General features: G+C 39.0%; 1 protein-coding gene across 2 annotated transcripts in view; it reads right to left on the bottom strand.

Moving 5' to 3' along the window:
- The window catches only part of Adamts3 (ADAM metallopeptidase with thrombospondin type 1 motif 3), a 205247-nt gene that overhangs the window by 48785 nt on the left and 128571 nt on the right, over window positions 1-27891 (bottom strand). For both annotated transcript variants that reach the window (XM_041671598.1, XM_041671599.1), the window contains one exon: window positions 835-1034. In XM_041671598.1, the coding sequence (XP_041527532.1) occupies window positions 835-1034 (200 nt within the window). The remainder of the gene's footprint in view (window positions 1-834; window positions 1035-27891) is intronic.

Raw genomic sequence — 27891 nt, 5'->3', positions numbered from 1 at the left:
TTGGAGGACAACTTGTGGGGTCAATTCTCTTTGTCCACCATTTTGGGTTCAAGAATTAAACACACACTGTCCGACTTTGTCAGGCTTGGGAACAAGCACCTTTACCCACTAAGCCGTCTTGTCTAGCCAATGGCACCTTTGTACATAAAATGAAATCTAAAGCACCTGGAAAAAAAAAAGTTCTTATCCATTGTTGAAAACCATCCATCCTCTCAGGGTATAGAGCAATGCTGGAAAGAGCCATTTAACTACCTAGAGCACACATGGAGGCAATCTGACAGTCTTCAAAGTATTACTTGTCCCCCCAACAAAACGAAATGCAAAACCATAATATAGTTTCATCCAACATGGCTTCTAAAATACATGATTTTTTACTTGGTTGTTGTGGGATATTTTGATCACACTCTGACATTTCTGAGACTGTCCACTAAAGATGTCTTGAGCTAGGGGGTGGAGCCAGAGACTGGCTTACTGGAATTGGCCATAGAGAAGCCAGGAGTTTGGATAGAGAAGACTCACAGGAAGGAAAGGGCAGGGACTGGAGCTTGAGCTTCTTCTTGGATCTGGACGAGGGAAGAGATTCTTCCCTTGCTGCGTCTCCAGGCAAAAAGCAAGGACTCAATCTCTTTGAGCTAACAGGTTTTTACTGCAGTTTTTGACTTCTGAATTTTATTGATAAATGGAATGATAGAGACTTAATTTAAACCTACATATCATGACTATGGCACAGCCTGGATTTTCGGTGAGGCTCTTATATCAACGCCCAGAGGACACTAACCAAATAAGAGATGTGATTGAAATGACCAAACGCCTCCAGGAGGAGTCACTACTCACAATGTTCATCAGGGTGAGGAGGTAGTTTTGGACATGCTCTTTGCCATGGAAACGGACCACAGAGTCATCCACTCCCAGAAGCACCTCGATGTTGTAATCCTTCTCTCCCGAGTGTCTGCGGCGCCTCATTGTCTCATTCAGCTGCTGGCCAAGGTTGCTGTAAACTGTGCCTAGATCATCAAGGCCTTCCAGATTCGACTCTATTAAGAGACAAAAGGAACCCAGGCATTTCAGTTTCCCCAATGGGCCTTCCAGTACTTTCTTAGAAATATATCTTTTCAGGGGCCATCACTATAATCCAAATCATTATCGTATTGCTTTCATTTTGTTTGGGAAATAATAGGCACATATATGTATGCTCAGGATGACTCCCAGTGTATTCAATGCTCACAGTAATGTACAATAGTACTACCATACTATTGAACCGCTGTACCAAACTGAATAATCACAAGGATAACAGTGGTTAGTATTCTCCTTGCTGAGTCCTAGGACAGAGAAAAGGCAATAGGGTACAGCACGGAGGCAAGTTATAGAATTACTCAATAAATTACTCAAATTTAAATAAATGTTGTGTGTCACCACGGTAACCCTGATTAATCTACAATCCTATGATCATGGGGTATATAATTTATACAATATAAAGTTAGAACACTCTAATCGGCAGCCTTAACTTAAAGATCAATTTCTGTCATCTCAACATAGCTACAATTTATGATAACTATTACTGGCCATGGCCAATGTCTTGTTTTACTATGTTGAAGTATGGCTGTCTGGGGAATATGGCTGGAGAAAAAGTGGGCAGACACATGGGTACAGCCAGTTGACACTATAGTTCTCCAAATTTGGCCTCTCATCCAAGAGCAGGTAATATCTAATGCTGTATACCTGAATTTGTGAGAGAGCAAAGTAAGGAGTCAATCAGAAGATGACTGATAGAGAAATATAGAAGCACAATTTACTTTTATTTGTATCAAAGAAGTATTATAGTTCTTTAAATGGACCTTTCATACATAGATATAAACATAGAGATATGGGAAGGAATGAGGCAGATACTATTTGCATTTAACAACCTAAATTCTCCATATTTGGTGAAGAACTGTTTTGGCGAATTAAAACATGAAATATAAGTTGGTACTAATATCATTCAACTGTTGGCATAAAAAAAAAACCCATGAAGGTATGTTCATTTCCATTTCAAGTCTATAAAACCCAGAAAGGAATTTATTCTATAAAATGCCTTGATGTCTAAAACTAGCTTGACAGAAGCAGGTCTGACTCACAGTTTATATAGAGGTTTATTGAGTACTGTGTGGAGGCCTATGAACCATCTGAATCAGAGTCTTGACATGAATGAATAGGCATTTTCCTCCCCACCTTTGTGGTTTTAGTGAAGTCGCAGGAAAGGATGTCTCTCGGCCAAGAAGGCTGATGACCAAGCTTTAATCACATGGGATTAGAGGCATGGAAGTACATACCCTGCTCACACCTCTTCAGCCACTCACAAATATAGAGAAACACCCAGCCCTGCCCAGCACGTACTGGCATCAGCTATGCTGATGACTACTTGGTTTAAAAGCTATACTGTACTTCACTTTGACCCAAGCTCAGTTCCTAATTCATTAGCTGGGGATTTTCTCCTCACCGAGAACTCTCTCTGGTTCCGGGGTGTAAAAATAACTCTCACCACCGTCCACATCACATAGAAAGCTTCCTTCAAAAACTGCTTTTCAAGATCCGGGAACGTATACTGAGGCTGGAAACTATGCTTGCACACAGCTTTGCCATGCAACCTCACGTCTCTCGGCACACTTGAGAATGTGAGAGGTGATAGCGAGTGTATGCACAGGACTGCTGATGGATTAGCTCTCCATTCTAACAATGACTTGTTTGGCAGGCTTCTCAGAGGCAATGTTCAATGGAAATACGCTAGCAGCATCGTTATATGATCAAACCTGATGAATGGATGGAGAAAGGTGAGGGTTTATTGCACAGACAGTTCATTTCACCCTGACACTTCCTGTCTGCCTTTTGCATTTCTCCTTGAATAAATGGAAAGAGTGGAGACATTTGGAACCTTTAAATCCCAAGGCACTTTTGTCTGTCTTTTACGCTGTGCTGTACAATCTTATTTTCCTTGATTCTGAATGTGGACAGTGTCAAACATTAGGACAACTTCTGGCAGTTTTACTTACACACATCATGATTCTGGTCATCTCATTCACAATTAATTTGCCTTAGTAATGTAACATCCAAATTATTTCTAGAATACTTTTTTCTTTCTCTCCCAAGACATGGTCTCACTGTCTGACTGTATTCTCCAGGCTGGACTTGAACTTGCAATATGCCTCTGATTCCAGAGATACTAAAATTAAGGTGTGTACCAGCACAACCAACTAACAGGGACTTTATAATCAGACAACTTTATGTTCAGATCTTGATAATGACTCATCCAACTGTAGTTTTATATAAGATGACAAACCTCTGACCCTCAGCCACTTGATTCATGAAATGGAATAATCCTTACACTTAGGGCTGGGGAGATGGCTTGGCTTATTGAACAAGCATGAGGACCTGAATCAAACCTCAGCATCCATGTGTAAAGACTGAGAACAGCTTCCTCTGAGCTTCTGACCTCAGTGCTCTGGGATGTGTGAAAGGGGATAGGAGGTATACTGAGGCCTACTGAAGAGCTTCCTCTTCAGAGAGACCCTGTCATGAGAGAATATGGTGGATCAGTACAGAGAAGGAAACTGGTCTTCCAGCCTAGCTCTAGGTTCACTTAGAAGTTCTGCCTCAAGAAAAGAAGGCTAATCGATATAACAGGACACTTGGCATTCTTTTCCAGCCTCTGCATGTATACAAACTACCCCCTGTCCCAAGACACAGACCATTCACATCTACTTCCTCATAGTTCCCCAAATATATTCGTTCTCATAAACGGCTTCTAGATTCAAATCTCTAACTTTGTGTACTCAACATAAGAGTTCCTGTAGGGGCCAGAAATCTAGAAAGAGGTCACTAGAAAGGGGATGCCATGGGTGTGAGGGTATAATAAAGTACAAGTAATATAAACATAGACTTGGGGATAACTGAGATGGAAAGATACAAGCAAGAAGGGGTGGTAGAATATGGGACACAAGGACGTGAGGAGGAGGGTTAATCAAAATGAAGGGATTATAGAAGATCCATATGGAAATCTACTATCTTCTAAACAACCAACGAAGTATAATTTATGGAAAAAATTAGAAAGGAGATACCTTTAGACAAATCTCCTCCTAGAAGCTGATTCTCCTACCTTGGACATACTGGTGATGTATAAATTCTCTTCAGGTTAATTTCCTTCCTTTCAAATAGCTTCACCAGCTCTAGCATCAGAGTCAGTTCCAATAAATTGGACCTCCCTATGCCTCTTACAGTCTGGACCTCCTTATGCCTCCTACAGTCTTGGACCTCCTTATGCATCCTACAGACTGGACCTCCTTATGCATCCTACAGACTGGACCTCCCTACAGTCTGGACCTCCTTATGCATCCTACAGACTGGACCTCCCTATGTGTCTTTCTTAGGAGTAGTTGAGAAAGTTTATCGGAAGCTTTTGGCACATTTAACAATTTCAATGGCCAGAATCCAACCACACAAAATTACAACCATCCCTAGCTGACAAGAATAGATGCTTCAGTCTGTTTCAGGCAGAGAAAAAAAAATCCAGCCTTGTGCCTAAGGCCAGGCTCATCCACAGCATGTGCTTAGACAGGGAGGTGCCATTCCAAGGATGAAGACCCAGTAATGGACGGCTAACAGGAAACCCACTTTGCCAGATTTTCGTTTCAGAGTCTGCGCCTCCTTCGTTTTCTGCTGGGTCTCTTATTTGCAGTCTGCATTTGTACATTTTATGCTGTGGTAATTTTGCATTTTTCTCACCTTCTCATTGTCGACAGAGAGGCACAGTCCTTCACTTGTGTGGTACTAGTAGATTCTTATCACTGTTTCTTGCCCAGCCAGGTTACTCTCATTTCTATTTACTTAAATTTTATGCATTAAAAAATACACCATCATCACATCCATCCCTAACTCCCTCTCTTGAGCTCCTCAACATTTCCCAACATAGTTTCCATCTTCCTCTAGAATTTTGTCTTCATTTTTAATAACTGAAATCTCTGTGATTGGGCAAGGCTGTCAAAAAAAAATACAACATTCCTGTAAAGTTAAATATAAGATAAATAAAAGATTTATTTTTGTTCTGGTATTATAGGGGAAATAGTTAATACAAAAATATATTCAACATGAAATAAAAATAATATATTGTTATTTGCTAATCCAGCAATTCCAGGTGTGGGGAACCTTCCCCCAAGCAATGCATGTGGTCACAGGCTCAGTCATAGGGGCTGGCTCACACTCTCGCACTCTTCCTTACTTGACCCCTGCAGGTCTGCTCAGTTTAATGAAATGATAAACTACTGCTCCTTCATTTTCTTCTTTGACTTTTGCTTAAAACAGTTTGACGTGAGTTCCTAACACTTGAAACTAACAGAACCTCTATGAAACCCTTAATTAACCTGCCTTATACAATCACCAACAGTATTCTTTTCCAATATTATTTATAAAACTATTATTAGCTACACAGTCCTTTGCAAGGACTCTGTATTCTCTTTTACCTTATGAATTGATCATTTTAGTTCAATTTTACTTTAAAGACTTCATTATCAGTAACCATTCCTTTTCTTAATATATATCAATATATTTAGTTACTAAAATCTGGAGGTTATTTTTCAAGGGCAATACAGTCTATAATCTTTATATTTTAATAGGTCATACATTTAACAGCACTCTAAAATTCTCTTCGTCTTCACGAAATTCCTTTCTTTCATATTTGTGGCCTCTGTAGTTGAGTTCCATTAAATCAAGGCGTGATGACAGATGGGGAAAGAGGAGATCACACCCAATTTACTTTTATAGTCTGATCATCCTACACTGCTAGGAAGGTTTGGACAAAGCCCCACTGAATAGAGGGGTGTGGCTGCATTTCATGGTTGTCAGTGTCAAAGCTTACATTATTCCTACCAGTTAACCTTTCTCTGTTTCCTTCCTGGGAATTTAAAAGCGTCTTTATCTCAAATATCCCCAGAGATTCATGTAGATTCAAGAATCATGTAGATTACTTTCTACAAAGTCATAGAGAATGAGTAATGCAAGTTTACAAAAGTAATCATAACCAAAATATTATGTATTAGCATTTCTATGTACTACTTGGAATGAATACATCATCAAGAATCCGGGAACTTTCCCTGCCATTTTTTCTAAGCACCAATAATCAATCTAGCAGGAACAGGTCAAACTTGCCTTCTTTCCTAGAGCCAGCACTACAGTGGTAAGATTAATGACATGGGTAAGAAGAATAAAAAAGCATGAAAAGACTAAAAGGGGCAAAGCAAAGGAGGGGCAGTTTTATATAAGGTTTTCAAAAGAAGGGAGGGCATAGGCAGAGACCTCACAAAGTGATGGAATAGACCGTGCGAATATCTACATTATATTTGCTTGAGATACGTGCCAACCTTTTACATGTCCTCAGTACTATGGCTGAATGTGGTCCATCTCTAACTGGTTTGTTTGTTGGAATCCTGGGATCTTAACTGTGGTATTAAAAGAAGGTTTGAAATCTTTAGGAGGTGGGGACCAGTGGGAGTTCACTAGAGCAATGTCCTGAGACAGGACTGTAAGAACCTAGCTGCTCTCTGCATTCCTATATCAAGATGCCATCTCTTGCTCCCAGTAATTGTCATCTACAGTAATATGATGCACAGAAAGAGCCCTTGCCATAACAGATGATGTACAGGCCACACCCTTAAGAAACCAAAATTGTGAACTAAAGAAACTTCAATTTGAGTAGCTTGCCTTGAGTATTTTGTTGAAGTAACAAAATCTGAGGAATACATAGGTATATTAATATCTATCTTACAAGCTTTTCCAGAAAGCAGTTGCAAAATATAAATAAAATAATAATAGACTCAAGTATGTGGTAAATGAATTTCAAGAATTGTTTCATGAAGGCCTTAATACACAGGACAGGAGAGAATGATAAGCTTCTGTTCCCATGGCATTCCTCTTGCTACCAATGACCAGAACACCAACATTACATTAGTCCAGGAGCTGCTTCAACTAAGAGCAGGGAGCTTTATCTGCCTCGCAGCTATCAAGGATGTTAGGAATGTTAGCTAACACTAAGAAGGATTTGAAGAATTATTACTGGTTCTAAAGAGAAGCACATAAGATCAGAGAAAGGTTAATGACGGACATTATATTTGTCACTAACTGGTCAGAAAACAGACATTCCAGGCCGACAAGAACATGGACCAGAATTCTGCCTACATCCATAAAGAGTATTATTAACCGGAGTCTGTAGTAATAGGAGCGGCGGGCTGCATTCCCGCCCAGCTCCCACACGGCTAGCTTTATACCCGAAAATTATTACAAAGAAACTATATTTTTTTAAACATTGCTTGGCCCATTAGCTCTAGCCTTTTACTGGCTAACTCTCATATCTTGATTAACCCATTTCTAATGAGTGTAGCACCACGAGGTGGTGTCTTACTGGGAATATTCTTAACCTGCATTCATCTTGGAGAGGAGAGCTATGGCGACTGACCTCACTGCCTTCTTCCCAGCATCCTGTTCTGTTTACTCCACCTACCTAATTTTCTGTCCTATTAAAGGACCAAGGCAGTTTCTTTATTTAACAAATGAAATCAACACAAAACAGAAGACTCTCCCATATCAAGAGTCTCCATATTAGAGATCAAGTCAGGGCTATAATTCTAGTTATTCAACCAGGGAGACTGAGGCAGGAAGAACACAAGAAAGTCCAAAGTCAGGCCAAGCTACAGGGTGAGCTCAACGCCTGCCTGAACAATTTAATGAGGCCTCACCTCAAAGTAAAAAGTAAGAAAAAAGTCTCGAGATACAGGTCATTGGTAGAGGTTCAGTCTTTAGTAACACACACATACACTGATTCTACTTGGCTAGTTATTTATTTTGATTTTATGGTGTGCTAAGCGTAGAACTTGTCTGGGATCTCAGACTTCTGACCTACAGAACCAAAAATGCTGGGTATCACCTTAAGCCATGAAGGCTGTAACAACGGAAAGGAATCAAAAGGGAACTGGATGGGCTATGAAATGAGCTCCCAGTGCGGCAGTGCCAACATGAGTGGGCACTCATGACCTGGGAGAGCTGCAAAGGCCAAGAGACAGAGAGGATGCGGGGAACAGGGGAAAGGGGAGACAGATTAAAAAATATAGCTTACAAGCTCCAAGAAACTAATTTTGCTTTATAGGTTTTTTTTTTGATGTTTTTGTCTGCTAATTCTAACATTCCTGTCACTTCTGGGATGGTTTCAAAAAACTGCTTTTTGTCATCATTATGCGCTGCATTTTTCTGCTTCTCTGAATACTTGGTAATTTTTGATTAAGACAGCCAACATTGTAAATTTTATCTTTTTGGCTGCTGGATCTATTTGTCTTCCTATAAATATTCTTGAGCTTCCCCTTGGATGCAGTTAAATGATATGAAAACAGTTTGTTCCTTTTGGGTGTTATGTGTAAGATTTATTAGGCAGAGCCAACGCAGCATCCAACTAGAGTTAGTGGCTGCTCCTGAGGCAGGCCGATTCTGGGCACCCTCCGGTGCTATGAGAATCCAGAGCAGCTAGAGTCTGACCTGCAATAGCTCCTTGTGGAAGCGGCACTCTTTCCTCTACTTCATTCAGGTAGGGAGTTCTCTAAGCTTTGCCCATTTTCACAATTGTATGCACCAATCAGGACTCAGCTACAGAAGACCAAGGACTCTTTATAGATCTGTGGAATTATATCTTTGTGTCCATCTCTCTTCACTCATCCTCAGTCATGTGACTCTTAGCTCTGACTTTTCAGTTCGAGAAATCTTTCAGACTCTACCTGTATTCTCGTTTCCTGAGAGTCAGACTAGAAATGCTTAGGACAGTAAGTCTGGGCATTCCTGAACACCCCACCCCCTCTTTTTTCAATTCTCATCACTTGGGGTCATTCTGATTCACTGTTTGATATTTTCTAGCATGCAAAATTGTTTCTTCATATATTTTATCCATTTATGCCTGTTGCAATCAGGAAGATGAGCTACTTTGTGTAGTTTCATCTTGGCCAGGACTGGAAGGCCAATGGGATTTGGCTTTGCTGCAATTGTTTGGTGGCTGAAGAGTACTGGCCCTCTCTGAATTAGTAACATGACTTAGACCTCACATCCAGCATTTCCCAAGCGACTGCATACATAGTCTATTCTGATCTGTGGAAGTTGGGTAACAATGAAATGCTCAACATGAGCCCTGGCAATACTCTTATAGTAAAAGACATGTTTAGTCAGACATTCTTGGCCACGTGGGGACACTGATGACATTGCTCAGGAAGCAGAGAAGTGAGTGGCACTTCGTGAACCTGAAAGATTTATATTCACTTTTCTCTTAAATGAATGGGAATTTTGTGGTCGATTAAAAACGATCTGAGCCAAAAGGTATTGCAAATGTGTTTGGAGAAAAACTGTTTCCAAGAGTTGGGGGTGGGTCAGCCTGCTTAGTAGTTGCTCAGCACAAACATGGCAGCCACTCAAGAAATGTCAACCATAACAAACACCTTAAATTCAAAGAACGTGATATTTGAAATATTGACTGATTATATTTAGCTCTAAACTCTTTACAGAACCAGGCCTGTAAAAATCATATTCAGATGACAGTAAATTGAAGTGAAACTTCAAAGGCTGCTCTAGAGGTAAAGGCAAAAATTTCATATATTAAGGCTCACTGTAGCTCTTCTCTTGAAGTCAACAAGAACAATAAGAAACTCAGAATAAAAAATGTGCTACATTTAGACAATGGAGTACCACACAGCAGAAAAAAAATAATGACATCTTGAATTTTGCAGGCAAATGGATGGAGCTAGAGAACTTCATTTTGAGTGAGGTAACCCAGACCCAGAAAGACAATTATCACATGTACTCACTTATAAGTGTTTTTTAAACATAAAGCAAAGAAAACCAGCCCACAAATCACAATCCAGAATACCTAGACAACAATGAGGACCCTAAGAGAGACATACATAGATCTAATCTACATGGCAAATAGAAAAAGACAAGATCTCCTGAGTAAATTGGGAGCATGGGACCTTGGAAGAGGGTTGAAGGAGAGGGGGAGAGGTAGGGAGGGAAGCAGAGAAATATATAGAGTTCAATAAAGATCAATTTAAAAAAAGAAATTCAGAATAAACCTTCATGTAAGAAGATAGTGAGTAACAACAATTCATGGTACAAGTGGGTCCTCTTACATCTAAGTTCATGTGTTTATTATTTAAAAATTTTGTGACAATTTTTACTTGAAAATCTTTGTTTTTCAAGAATTTTATATGTGAAAACTGTATTTACATCATTTCCATCCCTCTCTCCCCACTCCAACTCCTTCAGAATCCCCCAACTCTCAAATTCATGACCTCTTTTTCAATTAGTATTGCTACACACACACACACACACACACCATCCCTCCTTTCCTACTCAGCCCAGTTTACTTTGCTTTACGTATGTGTATTTAGGGCTGCGTACTTGGGATTGGATAACTAACTCATCAGGAACCGAGTCTCCTGAGGAAGCCTACTCTCTGGGGTTAGTTAGAGTGGATGCTAAAAGGGAGGAAAGCAGCAGGAGCAGCGCTTTACCCTCGAACAGCATCTAGGGGGAAAGGGAGGGGAGGCATCATCTCTTCCTCCTGTTCTCTGGCTTTTGCAGCACTAACAGCACACGGGTGGGCCAATCTGCTCTCCCCTTCTGGGCAGCAGTCCTAGATCCAAAGACTAGAAGCTACTGCTCCAGTCCTTCCAAAAAATTTAATGTGCATTTAATTCTTTACATTAAATCCTTTCATGCTTAAAATAGCTAGTGCGGTCTGAATTTCCTGGAATGGAATCTTGACATATATATGGTAAGTTATTTAACAAAACTGGCCTTCAAAAGCAGGATCCATGCAGTAAGAGGTTTGAGTTTCTTGGTAGCAAGATCCTCCCACCCTTGGAATTCTGTTTTTGTAATTCTTCACTTTACAGAGTTTCTGGGAACCTCTAGTTTCTCCTCCCGCATCCTTCAGGGATGCCTGCAATTTGGATAGCAGTTTCCTAGTCCCTACATGTCTTTTACTAAGATCGCCTATGAACACACTTTCAGTAAATACACCAAAAGGCATAGGATGTGTGCAAGACAAAGGTAATAGTTCGCTCATCACTTAACATATACAGAACACCTCCCGTGTGGCAGATGCTCTTGAGTAATGTTTTCATACCCTCTGAGCTATTCCAAGTACTTGCTTAGACAAGTCCTAGAAGAGCGTATGAGTTGTCTGATCTAACAAATTCCACTTCTCACCCCACCCCTCTCAATCTGGGGTCCAGTCAGTGGAGTTGCTTCTGTACAGACCCAAGCTAAATCAAGATTTCAGTTGCCTTCTTTCTAGGAGATTCTCTGCCTTCTTGAGCTAATTGGTTTCTTCAATAGAGTGGATCTTCACACATTTGCTGTACTTATGCAGACGTTCAGCTCCACAGTCCAGCCCTCTGTTTTCAGGGATGCTCTGAGATGGCCCTTTCTTGTGAGATTCTGTCCTCTTCATCCATTGGCTGAGAACCATCCAAGGTCGTCTGCATTTTAGAAAGTCTCTTATACAAGCCATTCAGTAAGAGAGTTCATGACCTCGGTGTGTGGGTAGTAAAGGACACTAATTGCTGCAGTGTCTTCCAGTATCTTCTCAAAAAATTACTTTACCTCAAGGTATTAGCTTCTCAAACCATCTTGCACATTTTCAAGTACTAAAAAGCCTGATATCATTTTTATTTTGTTTGATTTGTCAGATCAATGCCAAAGTCTAGTGATTCTTTAGGTGTATTGTTTTTAGACTTGCTATAACATTAGCAGTTCTATAACCATTATCATACCCAGGTGCTAAAAATGTGTCTTTTCCAATTTTCTGTTTTTTATAACCATCCCAGATACGGCTATTTAAATTATCTTCTATATGTGACTCCATAGACTTCTAATAATGAATTCCCTTTCCACTAGGTACACATAGTTTGAAATTGGCCAAAAATTTAACCACATATCTATATTCTGTATTATCTCCTATTGCACAGTAGTTTTATTATTTCTTTAGAACAGTTAATCTGTTTTTTATCGTTGCCATCACCATCACCATCATCACCACAACAAACTCCACCATCACCCTATCATCACCACACTCACCACCATCCTCACCACCACCACCATCCTCATTACCACTACTTGATTCCCTTAGCTACACAGTTGTTTGTCTGAACAAATGCTATCTCAAACATCCTTGAAGAACAATTCCAAGGTTTCGCTGTTCTAAGGAATCGGTCTGTTTCACGTCATCTCTTTCCAGTCCTAGAACACTCACAGCTAAAGTTCATAAAGCAAACACTTCAGTCCTTAAAAAAAAGGAAGATTCATTTGTTACTTTTTTTTTGTATTTAGTTCAACAGACATAAGAATAAGATGTTGGTAGAGCAAAGAATAATCTCAGTTAAAGTTATAACTTTATATACACATGACATTACATAACAAAGCAAAACTAGGGATGTGCTATAGAGTATTGCATAATAGTTAGCCTCAAATAAGGGGCCTGTGATGTGTGTGTATGTGTGTGTGTGTGTGTGTGTGTGTGTGTGTGTGAGAGAGAGAGAGAGAGAGAGAGAGAGAGAGAGAGAGAGAGAGAGATCACATTTCATTTGTGTATGTGAATATAGATGTGTGCATGCCCTGGTGCACATGGAGAGGCCAATGGACACCTCAGGTGTTGGTTCTTGCCATTGAGACAAAACACCTATGCTGTTTTCCTTCTGCATTTGTCAGAAGAGTTAGCATGCAGACTTCAGAGGAGTCTACAATCTCTCTCTGCCTTCTCTCTGTAGAAATGTTGGGATGACAGGTGTTCATGCTATGCATTCAGCGTTTTGGTGGGTTTGGGGGATCTGAACTCAGGTCCTCATGCTTGCATGGTAAGTACTTTTACACACTCAGCCATTTCACCACTCAGCCATTTCACCAGCCCCAAATTCGTACACAAGTACTGTATCTATGTTTGAATTACTATATTAATTCCATAATATTTTGGCTGAGAGAGAAAAGTTCCTGAAATGCAGAATATATTAGAATTTTTTAAAAAAATATTAACGGAGTCCATTTTTAAAGTGGTAAATATACTTAGAAAGTAATTCTGTTTAAACTATTTTTTGATTACTACTGTTACATATATATGTTTGTATGTATGTATTTGGAGATATAGGGAGGAAAGGGAGGGGAAGTGTGATTTTATTTCAAATAAAATATTAAAGATAAAATAATTATGTTAATATAGGAAGTCATCAATAAATGTCTGTTAAAAATAAGTGAATAATCAATTAACTATATAGGTTTATAGAAAGGGGAAGCCTATTGGGATTGCATTTGTTCAGATCTTGTTTAGGTAGCCATTTCTAGGAGACACTGTCTCACAACAGTGTTCCTGGTCTCTTAGTCTTACAATCATCCCATAGCTCTTCCATGACATTCTCTGAGCCTTAGGTGCAGTAGCTGTAGCTCTTATCCATTGTGACTGGGATCCCTATGACCCACAATAGCATTGTGTCTAGTGGAGGTTTCCTGGATGGCCTCCATTTGCTGTAGGGGAAGCTTCTTTGATGAGAGCTGAGAACTACACCTACCTGTATCAATAGACACGTTAATGTGGACATGGAAGGAATCTCACAAAATCCATCCCCTGGACAAAGAATCACAGGCAACCAATGACCGTTGAGAGAGAATTAGCCTGTCCCAGTGGTGATTCCCCTTCTTAGTTATTTAATATAAAATAGCTGCTGAAAGAAGGGGAGACATTCTCTTGAGTAGTATAGCCACTGGTAAGTTACCCATGGTCCCGCAAATAACCCCCATGCACCCATGCTCACGGCAAGTAACTGTAAGTCAAGTCACTGGGTAACAAAACAAAGGAGGCATCAAAGGGGATTGGTTGTGAAGAGAGCTGATATCAGCAGGGGTGGGAAAGAGGACTAGAAAAGAAAAATGAGGTGAACAGGATCAAAATAAATCATACGCGTGTATGAAAATGAAAACCGATTATTATGTATAATATATGCTAATAAAAAGGAAAACTAAAGCAATTTACATATTCAAGGGTGGGCACACGGCTGTGTTAATGTTGTAAAACACAAAGAGTCATACAAAATTATACAGGCCTAGTACTGGAGGATTCAAAAAAAGCAAAGCCCTGAAGCTTTTTGGAATATTTTGGATATTGGATTTTTGTATTTGGGCTCGAGACATTTGTCCTGAAAAAAAATCTATGCAAATATCTCAAAGTCTTAAAATATACCCCAATTTAAACATTCCTATTCATCAAGCACTTTGTAAAGGATACTCATCCTGAATCAGATGATATTTTATATTTTGCATAAAAAATTATCAAGTCAGTTACTTATCGCGATCCATTTATCACTGCCAATTTGCCTACTCATTAGAATTTTTAATACCCTGTAATGGGTAGTTTTGTGTCAATTTGACACAAGCTGGAGTCATTTAGGAAAAAATAACCTCAACAGAGAAAATGTCCCCACCAGGTCAGCCTGTGAGGAAGCCTGCTATGCATTTTCTCGATTGATAACTGATGTAGGTGGGGGAAAATCAATGTGGATGGTGCTACCCCTGAGCTGGTTGTCATAGGTGCTGTAAGGAAACAAAATGAGCAAGCCAAAAGGATCAAGTCAGTAAGAGCACTATGTATGCTCCATACACTCTGCACCTACTCTGACCTCCAGAATCCAGGCCTTGAGTTTATGTCCTGACTTCTGTAGTAATAGAAGCAGCGAGGCTGCATCCCCAGCACCCTGGCCGCCTGCTAGCTTATGCCCCGAAATAACAACACACAAATTGTATTCTTTTAAACACTGCTTAGCCCATTATATCTAGCCTCTTCTCGGCTAATCCTTGCACCTGGACTAGCCCATTTCTAATTATCTGTGTAGCCCACGAGGTGGCTTACCAGGGAGATTCTAGCCTATGTCCATCCTGGGTCGGAGCTTCATCGCGTGTGCCTCAGAGAGCAGAGCTATCCCCGCGTCCGCCCAGGAGAGGGGAGCATGGCGTCTCTGCTCCAGCGAGCAGAGCTGTTGAGTCTGAGCTCACTTCCTCTTCCTCCCAGCAGTCTGTTCTGTTTACTCCTCCCACCTATGTTTTAACCTATAAGGCCAAGCAGTTTCTTTAATGCTTAACCAATGAAATCAACAGATTGATATATGACACTCCCACATCAGACTTCCTGGTAATGGACTACAAGCAATAACATGAAATATAACCTTTTCTTCTTCGGTTGATTTTGGTCATGGTGCTTTATCAGAACAAAAAATACTCCCCCACTTTTACAGCCATTTGAAGTTCTATACAATGTCAAAATGAAAAAGGATTAAAGGAAAAAAAAGGAACCCACCAAATTGAGATACAAAAACAAAAGAGAAAAATGATGTGTAAATAAGAAATAATTAATATCACTTCCTCTAAATGAAAGAATTATAAAATAAAGCTGAAAAATATAGATTAGGTTCAATAATCAACAAAAGCAGGAAGATATTGAGTACAAAGCCAATGAAGAAATCATTTGAATTTTATAGAACACTAAAGAAGAAGATATCAAATTCATCCATAATGAACCAATACTTTTTAAAAGAACACTTAAAATAACACATTCTTAAGAGAAATTTAATAATTATGAAATCTTTACATTGAAAATTATGTGTCAAAGTCTAGTACAACTGAGCCGCTGAGATTATTCTCAGTCCATATTTGTGAAAACATCTATATCCAGCATACATGAAGTCCCATTACAAAAGCAAAACTAAAAGAGAAATTCTCAAACATTTTTAAAAACGTGTGTGTGTGTGTGTGTGTGTGTGTGTGTGTGTGCGTGTGCATGTGTGTATGTGTGTGTGTGTGTTTGTGTGGTTCCTCAGTGCATACATCTGGAAAAATAAAATTAAAGTCAGGTAAAATATGTCTACTATATCAACCAAAGCAGGCTGGGTGGTGGTGGTATATGCCTTTAATCCTAGCACTGGGGAGTCAGGGACAAATGAAACTCTGTGAGTTGGAGGCCAGCCTGGTTTACAGCACTAGTTCTAGGACAGCAAAAGTTACACAAAGAAACCCAGTCTGTCTCAAAAATCAATATCGATGTGTGTGTGTGTGTGTGAATGTTAAATCTGGAAAACAAAAATTGACATACTAACACACTAAAATGCATTTGCATTTAAGTAACCATTGGTTTGATGCTTGCTTTGTTCTCAGAGACCAAAGGGATGATCTGGAAAGCCCAGACACAGATCGATGAGCAAGAAAGGTGCATGATGAATAGGTAAGTAAATATAGCAGAGAAAATATGCTTTTTAATAAGCTTCATGGGGAAACAGATTACCTTAGTGGAAAATTTAAATAGAAGCTTCATATAAAACATGAGAGCAAAGCTCATTGTTTAAAGTCTAAAATTGAAAAGAAAAAAACCTGAAGACAGCATGGAACTAGAAGAGGAGCATATGCAAAATCTGCGGGAGGGACTCTCAAAGCATAGAAGTAAATATGGTCCCTGCAGTAGGGACTCTCAAAGCATAGAAATGTAGTCCCTGTGGTATCTGGTGAAATTAGTAGTTTCATAAAGTAATTAATGAAGAGAAGGTTTGCTAGAGAAGATCATGGTGATGACCTTGAAAAGGATAAGATACATACTGCAAGCATCTGAAACATATCCCACTGAAATCTTGGTGTTTCTTACTTAATATTAAAAATTATTATTTGGCATGAGAATTTACTCTTCACACTAAAATATAAGCAAACTTGAAAAGTCAAGAAACTTAGAACTTATCAACTCTCTATGATCAATGAACAAAGGACTCAAAAAATATGAAATACTTCAAATAAAAGAAATATAATAGGATATTTGCCAAGAGAATTTGCCTTTCTAAAGTTCATCTTTCTGAATTTCTTTTATTAAATTGAATGTATTTTAAATTTTCATATATGCACTGTATTGAATGCATGCTCTTCCAAATAAATGAGAAAAAAGAAAGGTATGCAATTCCTCAAAAATGATTGTCTAGTGTATGGAGGAATTTGTGCCACTTCTGGAAGTTTACTAAAAATAATTGCACCAGCCATGTTTGGTGGTGCACGACTTTAGTCTCAGGGCTCTGCAGGGTTAGGCCAGTGGACTTCTTGAGTTTGAGTCATTTCTAGACTACCGAGTGAGTTCTAGGCCAGCAAGGGCTACAGACATTCCCAGTATTACACTCTGTATACTGTATTCACAGCAAGGCAAGCATGTTATCTTTCAGCCAGAGAGGTGGGTAAACATGCTCAGAATAGATGGAAAACCATTTTTGGGTATTTAGCCTGGGTTCCGGGCAAATAGTTTACTTATATCTTATTACCTCTTATAAAATACCATCCTTAGACTTCCTCACCAAAATACCATTCAAGTCTCCCATATTCTTTAAATATATAATATATGAGTGAGTATATATATAAACATATATATTCTTTAAATATATAATATATGAGTGAATATATATATATATATATACACATAAAATACAGATGAATTATTTGTATTATTTGTTATTACTTCTTTGGCTACATTGGGAGCTTCCTAAAAGGAAAGTGATATTATTATATTTGAGGATCACTGAAAACATTCTTGAAAGTTATATACTGCACAAGAGAATCATGCCAAAAGAGCTACTATAGAGACTGGAGACACAGATCAGTGGGAAAAGTGCTTGCCTTGGAAGTACAAATACCCAAGTCTAACCTACAGAACCCATAAAAAAAAATCACTCACACACACAATAGCTTGCACTTGTAAGGCCAGTACAAATAAGGACACGATAGATCCCTGTGGCTTACAGCTTAGCCATTTAGACTAGAATGAGGAGGGAAGACAATTGAGGAATGACACCCAAAGTTGACCTCTAGCCTCGTTTCTTCCTCATGTCTTGACACACACATGCATTTGCACGCGTGCACGTGCACATACACACACACCAAGCTCTTTTACTATCACAAATGCACATATATAGATATATCTACATATATACTTAATGTGTGCATCATAACAATTTTCTGGTGTATGAAAGTAATTATCTGGAAAATGAATTTTTATTTTCTGCTATGCAAAGTTTTTGAAACATTGAGGATATTAAAATACTTATATGAATAAACATACCAATATCTGATGCAAGAAAAATCAATATAGTTCTGAATGTTGGCTTTATCTCTCATATTGGCAAGTGGGAAAATACGAATTCAACATGAAGATAATATAGACGAAATATACAGCGTTGAGGGTTGTCAACAAATGTTGATGGATTTTAGGGTTCATGGACACACAAAGTGAATTACTTTACAAAGGAAATCATTAGTCCTACAGTTAGATGGCAAATCCCATTAAAATGACTGTGGTGGAACACAGGTCCAGGGTCCTGTGATGCTCAGACTGCTCATAATTGTTAATGTCACTTCACATGAGAAACAGTCCTGTCTGAAGAAATGAACTTTTTACTTTTAGATTTTCAAGTATTTAATAGACTGTAAGAAAGATGGGATATTTTGATTATTTGCTTTGGAATAAAATATCATGCTTAATGCCAACATTTCCAGGGGCAATTCACACTGTTTGAGAAAAAAATGGTAGCGATTTACTATGTCTTCAGTCATTATTGGTCTGAAGTAGAAGATACTAACCCAAATTGGGAAAAAAAAGTGTTTAAACTCCATGCTTTCAGATGCACACAGTAATTCCATCCAGGGTTAGTTGCACTATGATTTGAATAAAAGGGTAAACCCAGATTTATAAATGTGAGAAATACAGATGTGATTGTTCTTACAAGCTAAGTTTTTTAAGGTTCATCTTGGTAAATTTTGTTTGCATATAACATGTGCTGTAATTTAGAATTTCTTAATTATTATTGTTGCATATATGTATACATACATATATGTGACTATATAAATATATAAGAAAGACAGTTATAGAGTCCATTTAGTGTTGTTTTTCTGTAAATGTGTTTAGGGCTGACCACTTGGCATTGGATAACCAATCAGGAAGCTCATCTCTAAAGAAAATGAGTTCTTCTTCTCTAAGCAGCCACTGATTACCTGTATCTCTTCACCAACAGGCAGGCCTTCTGAAATTCCCTATATCTACTATGGCATGTCAACTGCTGTTATCATTTTAAGGTCTTGCATGGGCAACCATGTTGTTGAGATTTTACAGGTGTAAGTTCCCTACATTGCCTAGATGTCACTATCTAGTTACAGATATCCTAATCCTTGGAGTCTTGCAATCTTTCTATATCCTCTTTTGTAATTTTCCTTCAGCCTTAGGTATAGGGGCTGCACTGGAGATATATATTTGAAGCTGCTCACCCTACTTTCTCATGCAACAAATTACAGGGCGTTACAATATGTAAAACAAAAACAGATATATTTAAAATGAGGAAATGAACATTGTAATTAGATTTTAACTAATATCTAAGAACAAAATATCTTTAAAAATCAGGGCATAAAAGGGCACAGTCAATAAGACAAAAAGGCAGCCTACTGAAAAGAAAGATATCTTCACCAACCCCACATCAGACAGAGCACTTATCTCCAAAAAATATAAAGAGCTCAAGAAAATAGACATCAAAATACCAAATAATCCAATTAAAAATTGGGTGCAGATCTAAACAGAGAATTCTCAACAAAATAATCTCAAATGATCAAATGACAGGAAAACGTTCAACATCCTTAGTCATCATGGAAATGCAAATCAAAAACATCTCTGAGATACCATCCCATACCAGTCAGAATGGGTAAGATCAAAAACACCTGCTACGGAGCACTTAAATGGTGTTTGTGAGCAGTACTTAATGGCAACATAGAGGCTGTATCCCTGGGCTAGGGCAATGAGCATGGCTCACAGAGGCAGTGACCACACGTCTGCCATGTTGGAAGGGGCTGAGCCAAGCAAGGGTCAAGTCACAGTGTTATTCCTAGCCATGTGTGCTTAACAGTTTAAAGCAGTGATCCAAAAAGAATTACAAATATGCAAAAAAGACAAATTTGACAGGAATAAACCTCTAAACTGGGCATAGTGTTTAATAAATATCCATGGGCTTAAGACAAAGAGGATAAAAGATAGAGTCATAGATAAAAAAAATAGTTTAAGGTTATTAAACTGAGGTTCTTAATAGAGAAATTCCCAGAAATCCACGAGGATGATTCCAGCTAAGACCTAAGCAATAGAGGAGACAGGTTTCGAACTGGCCTTGCCCTGTAGTCAGACTGATGAACATCTTAAATATCACCATAGAACCTTCATCCAGCAACTGATGGATGGGGATGCTGAGATCCACAGCAGAGCTCCCAAAGTCTGGTTAAAGAGACGGAGGAGCGAGAATATGAGCAAAGGGGTCACGACCATGATTGGGATACCCACTGAAACAGCTCACTTGGACTAATGGGAGTCCCACCAACTCTGACCTGACAGTGGGGGAACCTGCACAGAACTAAACTAGGCCCTCTGAATGTGGGTGACAGTTGTATGGCTGGGGCAAACCATGTGGTCACTGGCAGTGAGACCAGGACTTATCCCTGCTGCTTATACTGGCTTTTTGGAACCCATTCTCTTTGGAGGGATACCTTATTCAACCTAGATATAGTGGGGAGGGCATTGGTTCTGCCTCAAAGAAATGTGCTAGATTTTTGGCGATTTCCTATGAGAAACCATAAACTCTCTGAGGAGTGGATGAGGGGCATGGTGGGTGGATATGGTGAAGGGAGAGGAGGGGAGGGAGTGGGAACTGAGATTGGTTGCTAATGAGAAAAGAAAGTTTTTTTTTTAAAGAAAGTTATGCACTGTAAATGCTGTATACAAAATGGCAAATTCTGAAAACAGAATAAATCCCACAGCATATTAAACTCAGTGACACTTAAAAAAAATCAGGGCACGACAAGATAATACAAAGAGTACCATTACATTGTGTCCTTGTAACAAACATTCTAAATGCAATGATGACAAAAACACATTCTTTTCAAGTGGCCATGGAATATTTTTCTGCTATTAGATCATAATACTTTATAGTGAGCCATAATATAAACCTGAACAGGGTCACTCCATGTTCTCCTAGGATGATGGAAGACATCAAATGCAAAAGGACACTTAAAAAATCCTCATGCAAGGAAATTAAGGAACACAGCTGTAATAAAACATATAAAGAAAAGAACAGGGTGGGGCGGGTGGGGGGAATGACCGAAAAATAGAAAATGTTTTGGAATGAATGATAGCACTTTAAAATTTTGGGAATGCACATATGGTGAGTCTGGGAAATTCATAGATTTAAATTTCCTAAGTTAAGAAAGGAGAAAATGATGACTACCAAGTTCAATTAAACTCAAGAAGAAAGACATACAAAAGAGCCATTAACTACAGAAACTTCAGAGTTTTGGAAAGACTAATATTGAAGATGTCCACAACATCTAATTAGAGCAAGTCAGTAAATGGAAGAGAAAATCCTGTTTCAGATAAACAAAAAGCTGGAAGCAAGTTTCTTAATCCAGAGACTATGTAAAAATATTTGTCAAAGTTTTAAAATTTGCAACAAGTCAATAAACTTCTCTTAGTAGGTTGCTTACTAAACTGGCCTCAAATAGAGACCACATAGGGGGTATTTGGAATTTCAATTAAAAATCTTTCCAGAAATGTACTATACAGACAACTAATGATAACTAATAAATTAGTTTAGTGTAGAAATGGATAAAAAGTCAATATAAATATTGTCATGTGCACTAGAAATAATATTATAAGATAGAATTCATAACATTAAAATTAGATGATTGTCCTGGAGGGGTGGCTAAGCCATTAAAGGCTAGGCTCACAACCAAAATGAGATGGCCACCAGTAGACATTACAAAATATGTGTAATAGTTAGAAACAAAACTTTATAAATTCCATTTAGAAGAAAAGAATAAATAGAAATGAGAAAGGTTCATAGTTTTCAAATTTTATTATTATCAAGATAAGAAGTTTGATTTGCAAATATGATCTAATCCCATTTAAAATTCTAGTGTTTTCTTTTTTTAATTTTCAGAGGTAGAATGCCAATTTAGAAAAGAAGTACACATAAAAGGAAAGGCCCAGAACAGCAATACCAACAAAAAAACATATATCTAAATTGGTTACACCTATACACATCAAAATCTATTACAAAAGTCAAACAGTTAAAACGGTGCCACACTGATACAAAGATTGGCAGAGACACATGCAGATGGCCCCATCACAGGCAAGGTGACACTACCAAGAAATAGCAAAAGAATTTGCTTTCAGTAAAAGGTTATGGATCAATTGAATATCTCACATCAAAACCAAAAATCAATGGATCATTTATAAGTCTAAACATGGAAGAAACACAGACACATATTTTAATGAAAACATGGGCTATCTTTATGAGTTAAGATAGGCACATATTTTAAAAGGCCATAAAAAGTATAACTGTAAAAAGAATCAGATAATTCCCTGCTATAATACCTATTTACCTAGAGGCATTGACAAAACTAAATGGAAGATACCATGTGAAAAATTATATTTGAATACACATATCTGAAAAAAGTGCTCATTTGTGGATAAATGGTGTGGGAAGTCCTTCTGTCTATGTTTTGCCTTTATTGGCTTAACAGAATATAGCCAGGCTGAGATAGATAGATAGATAGATAGATAGATAGATAGATAGATAGATGATAGATAAGGCAAAGTCAAGGAGAAGCCATGTAGCCACCTGCAAGAGACAGACACACCTGAACCCTGCCGGTAAACCACAGCCATGTGGCAATACACAGATTAATAGAAATTGGTTAATTTAAGATATAAGAGTTAGCCAGAAATATGTTTAAGCTATTGACCAAACAGTTTAAGTATTGTAATTAATACAGATTTTTGTGTGATTATTTCGAGTCAGGGCAATCAGGAAACAAACTAACATGGCCTCTGTCAACAGATGAATTGTTATTCTAAAATTCAGCAACAAAAATAGTCATTCCGGTGGGAAATTGAGTGAAAGATTCAAATAGGCAATTCATTGAAATCATTACACGAAAAACCAATATATAAGATGCTCAACTTCAATAGCCATTGAAAAAAATACTAACTAAACCACAGTATCCACTACAGAGTATCCCTAGCTGAGTAATAGCATCAATGGATAAAGTACCAGTAAGTTTCAGGAGACACTTTAGCAATAGAATATCTGGGGAAAGCTACCCTGGACATTGGAAGCATCCCTTCAAAAGCTCAATTCTGTCACAGATTATTTCTTATATATTTAATTACAATATAATTACATCACTTTGCCACTTCACTTTCTTCCCTCCAGGCCCTCCGAAGTCCCCTTCCTTCCAACTCCTTCAATGTACCCCCTCACTTTTACATTAATACTTTTTTACTGTGATAATATTGTTACATATATATGTCTTTATATGTGCATAAATGTACAAAATGCAACCTGCTGAGTCCATTTTTGTTGTTTGTGTGTCTATGGCTTCAGTGATGGCCCCTTTGTATTGGATAATCAATTAGGGGGCTTATCCCCCAGAGAGGCTAATTTACCCTTTCTCTGAAGCCAATGGCTGCTGGACACTCTTGTCTGACACTGATTTTCATTCATCGATTCAACAAAAATGCTTGTGCACCAACATGAGAACCAAACTGTTCATAGCATCCCCATTAATAATCGCTAACATGGAAATATTCCAGTTTTTGACAAGAAAGTAGATCTGGAAATGTGGCATATCCACACACTGAATGAAAGAGTTGAAAATAGGATAAATGAACCCTACACAAGTGTAAATTTCATAAAGATAACTTCAAATGGGCAAAATCTGCATGATATGATTCAGCTTGTCTAACACCCAGAAGCATCCCAAACTATCTTATTGTGCATAAGGTTACAACAGAGGTAAAGGAAATACGAGGGCCATGAATGAGGCACTCTAGAAAAACATGAGGCGTGTGAGGAATTTGTATAGACTGCTGATTATCTGCCCAATACAATGAGTAACGTGCTAGGATAAAGATACGGTGCACAGAGTGTGTGGAGGAGAGCATCTAAAAACAAAGTTGTCGTACTCTAGTGTGTATATATTCCATACTTTCTTCATCCATTCTTCCATTGAAGGGCATCTAGGTTGTTTCCAGGTTCTGGCTATTACAAATAATACTGCTATGAACATAGTTGAACAAATGCTTTTGTCATTTGATAAAGCATCTCTTGGGTATATTCCCAAGAGTGGTATTGCTGGGTCCAGGGGTAAGTTGATCCCGAATTTCCTGAGAAACCGAAACACTGACTTCCACAGTGGTTGCACAAGATTGCATTCCCACCAGCAATGGATGAGGGTACCCGTTCCTCCACAGCCTCTCCAGCAAAGGTTATCCTTGGTGTTTTTGACTTTAGCCATTCTGACAGGTGTAAGATGATATCTCAAAGTTGTTTTGATTTGCATTTCCCTGATTGCTAAGGAAGTTGAACACGACCTTAAGTGTCTTTTGGCCATTTGAACTTCTTCTGCTGAGAATTCTCTGTTCAGTTCAGTGCCCCATTTTTTAATTGGGTTAATTAGCATTTTAAAGTCTAGTTTCTTGAGTTCTCTATATATTTTGGAGATCAGACCTTTGTCTGTTGCGGGGTTGGTGAAAATCTTCTCCCAGTCAGTAGGTTGCCTTTGTGTCTTAGTGACCATGTCCTTTGCTTTACAGAAGCTTCTCAGTTTAAGTAGGTCCCATTTATTCAATGTTGCCCTTAATGTCTGTGCTTCTGGGGTTATACATAGGAAGCGATCTCCTGTGCCCATCTGTTGTAGGGTATTTCCCACTTTCTCTTCTATCAGGTTCAGTGTGTTCGGACTGATATTGAGGTCTTTAATCCATTTGGACTTGAGTTTTGCTGCGGTAAAAAACAATGACTTCTCGAATTTTGCATGCAAATGGATGGAAATAGAAAACACTATCCTGAGTGAGGTGTCCCAGACCCAAAAAGATGAACATGGGATGTACTCACTCATAATTGGTTTCTAGCCATAAATAAGGACCACGGAGTCTACAAGAGGTGAACCTAAAGAAGCTAAGTAAGAAGGTGAACCCAAGGAAAAACATATAGTTGTCCTCTTGGCTAAGGGAAGTAGACCAAATTTCCGGGGAGAAAATGGGATCTTGGGGATGGGGTGGGATGGGGGTAAAGGGAGATGGGGAGAGAAAAGGTAGAAGGGAAGGAGGGGGGACCTGGGAAACAGGAGAATTGGGATAAAGGAAAGGTGGATAGGGGAGCACGGAACCACAATTCTTAGTTAAGGGAGCCAGTTTAGGGTGGGCAAGAGACTTGACCCTAGAGGGGCTCCCTAGTGCCCAAGATGAGGTTCCCAGTTAGTTCCTTGGGCAGCTGAGGATTGGGAACCTGAAATGACCCTATCCTAGAGCAATACTGACGAATATCTTGCATATCATCATAGAATCTTCATCTGGTGATGGATAGAGATAGAGACAGAGACCCACACAGGAGCACTGGACTGAGCTCCCAAGGTCCCAAGGAGGAGCAGAAGGAGGGAGAACATGAGCAAAGAATTCGGGACCACGAGGCGTGCATCCACCCACTGAGACAGTGGAGCTGATCTAAGGGGAGCTCACCAAGGCCAGCTGGACTGTGACCGAAAAAGCATGGGATAAAACCGGACTCTCTGAACATGGCGAACAATGAGGGCTGATGAGACACCAAGGACAATGGCAGGGGGTTTTGATCCTACTTAATGTGCTGGCTTTGTGGGAGCCTAGCCAGTTTGGATGTTCACCTTCCTAGATATGGACGGAGGGGGGAGGACCTAGGACTTACCACAGGGCAGGGAACCCGGACTGCTCTGTGGACTGGAGAGGGAGGGGGAGAGGAGTGGGGGGAGGGGAAGAAGGGTGGGAGGAGGGGGAGAAGGGTGGGAGGAGGGGAAGGGAAATGGGAGGCTGGGAGGAGGTGGAAACTTGTTTTTTGTTTATGTTTTTTTTCTTCTTTTCGCAATAAAAAAAATTAAAAAAAAAGAAAAAAAATAAAAAAATAAAAACAAAGTTGTCAAAGCTTCGTCAGGAACGTGGTTACACACATGTCACACCAGCACTTGGAAGGAAGAGGCTGAAAGCTGAACCCAACTTGACCTATAGTGCAATTTCCAGGCAAGACAGGTCTCAAGACCTTGTCTCAAAAAGCCAAAAAACTTTTTGAAGCTTGTGGCTGCTTCAGCAGTATGAAGGAAAAGTATACACTTTCTAAGTTGTTCTATAATGGTTTTGATTTTAACATTCAAAACATATTTTTATTTAATTAAATACCCAAGTGCCAATCTATGTGCTATACTGCATGTTTGGAAATTGATCCCCTTTTCTGCTGGTACAGGATCCCCTATTATTATCTTCTTGCTATGTTTGGAATCATGCAAGCCAAGAGTCATTTTTAGAACTAAGTGGCTAAATCAGAAGCAAAGCAAACCAGTCACAAGGGATTATCTCATTCAAGACTGCAGCAGAATTATTACACATGTGAATTATTTAAAAATTGAACAGTTTTATATGGCAAAAGGAAGATGGTTATAAATAGAATAAAGTAAAAGATGTCACTAATTATTAACCAGGCAATATGAAAATAAACCCTTCCATAAATAGATTTTTATATTTTTTCCTTATGCTAAATTTTCTTCCACTTCTGTTTCTTCCATCCTGTCCACACTGGTGGATTATTTATTGCTATTTCAGTTATATATTTCAAGGGAATGAGGTGACTGATTATATTTGTGCATAGTTCCTTGGTTTAAAATGCTGTGAAAGGAATTTATTTTTAACTGTGGAACTTGTTACTATGACATTGAAAAAATGACAACAGAAATGGATAGCGAAGGAGCAAGCACTCCCAACACCTTGAACTCTAGCAATGAGAATTACCTCATTCTTCTTGCCTCTGACACAAGCAATTACACCTCAGACGAAGGAAGGCATTTCTACAGCACCACGGCAGCCACACCCAAGATTTCTGGTTTGGACTTTTCATGATCCCTGTCAGAAATGCCTCTCATATCTCTCTCACCAGTGACCACAGGAAAGTGACAATTGGTCTTTCTTGGGGTCAGTGCTGAGCTCTTGGTCCTCCAATGTTTCCTCCCTCTGTTTTTTCTTGATCCCCATCCCCTGGCTACCCATTTTGTTACCATTTTCTCTGCACTGTTTCTAGAATTATCTCACCCTTGAGATTTTTTTTTTTTTTTTGCAAGGCACTACCTCCCTTCCTCTCAACTATGACTCAGTAAACTGGCCTCTGGCATTCCTAAGTATAGACTCAACTTCATCCCCGTGAGGCAGCAAATTGGCCCGGTACATCTGACTCTACCACAAGGAAATGGGCACAGGTGGCTAAAGCATTTCTGGGGTGTACAGTCCATTCAGTTCAACAAATAGTTCCTGAGTGCCTACTATGTGCCTAGCACTCTACCAGATTCAAGAAAGCACATGATGAGTAAAACAGAGAGGCTCCTGGCTTTTCAACAGTTTCGATCTTAATGGAAAAGGCAGAGCCTGAGTAACTACACTGATATATTATAAACTGTGAGGGCTACTGGGCAAGGGAAGCCCGTGCTATCCTGAGAGTACAAGATGGTTGGCCTGACCTAGTTTGCTGGGTTAGGAAAGGTTTCCAAGGAAGGGGTGTTTACCCAGCATCTAAATAATAGACATCAAACAGTGGGCACACTAGACAGGGACATGAAAATCAGGGTAAAATTTTTTGTCCACAAAGGAGAGTTTCTTCATACTACAGGGCTATCAGATGATTAGGCAAGGGAAAGGACTGGAGATTAAAACCTTACTGTAGTGCAAGAATTATT

This window comes from Microtus oregoni, unplaced genomic scaffold (assembly GCF_018167655.1).
Source record: "Microtus oregoni isolate MIOR12 unplaced genomic scaffold, Mior012 000021F_ref0000039, whole genome shotgun sequence".
Classification (NCBI taxonomy): Eukaryota; Metazoa; Chordata; class Mammalia; order Rodentia; family Cricetidae; genus Microtus; species Microtus oregoni.
The sequence above is the reverse complement of the archived record's forward strand: the minus strand, read 5'-3'. Positions and strand labels throughout refer to the sequence as shown.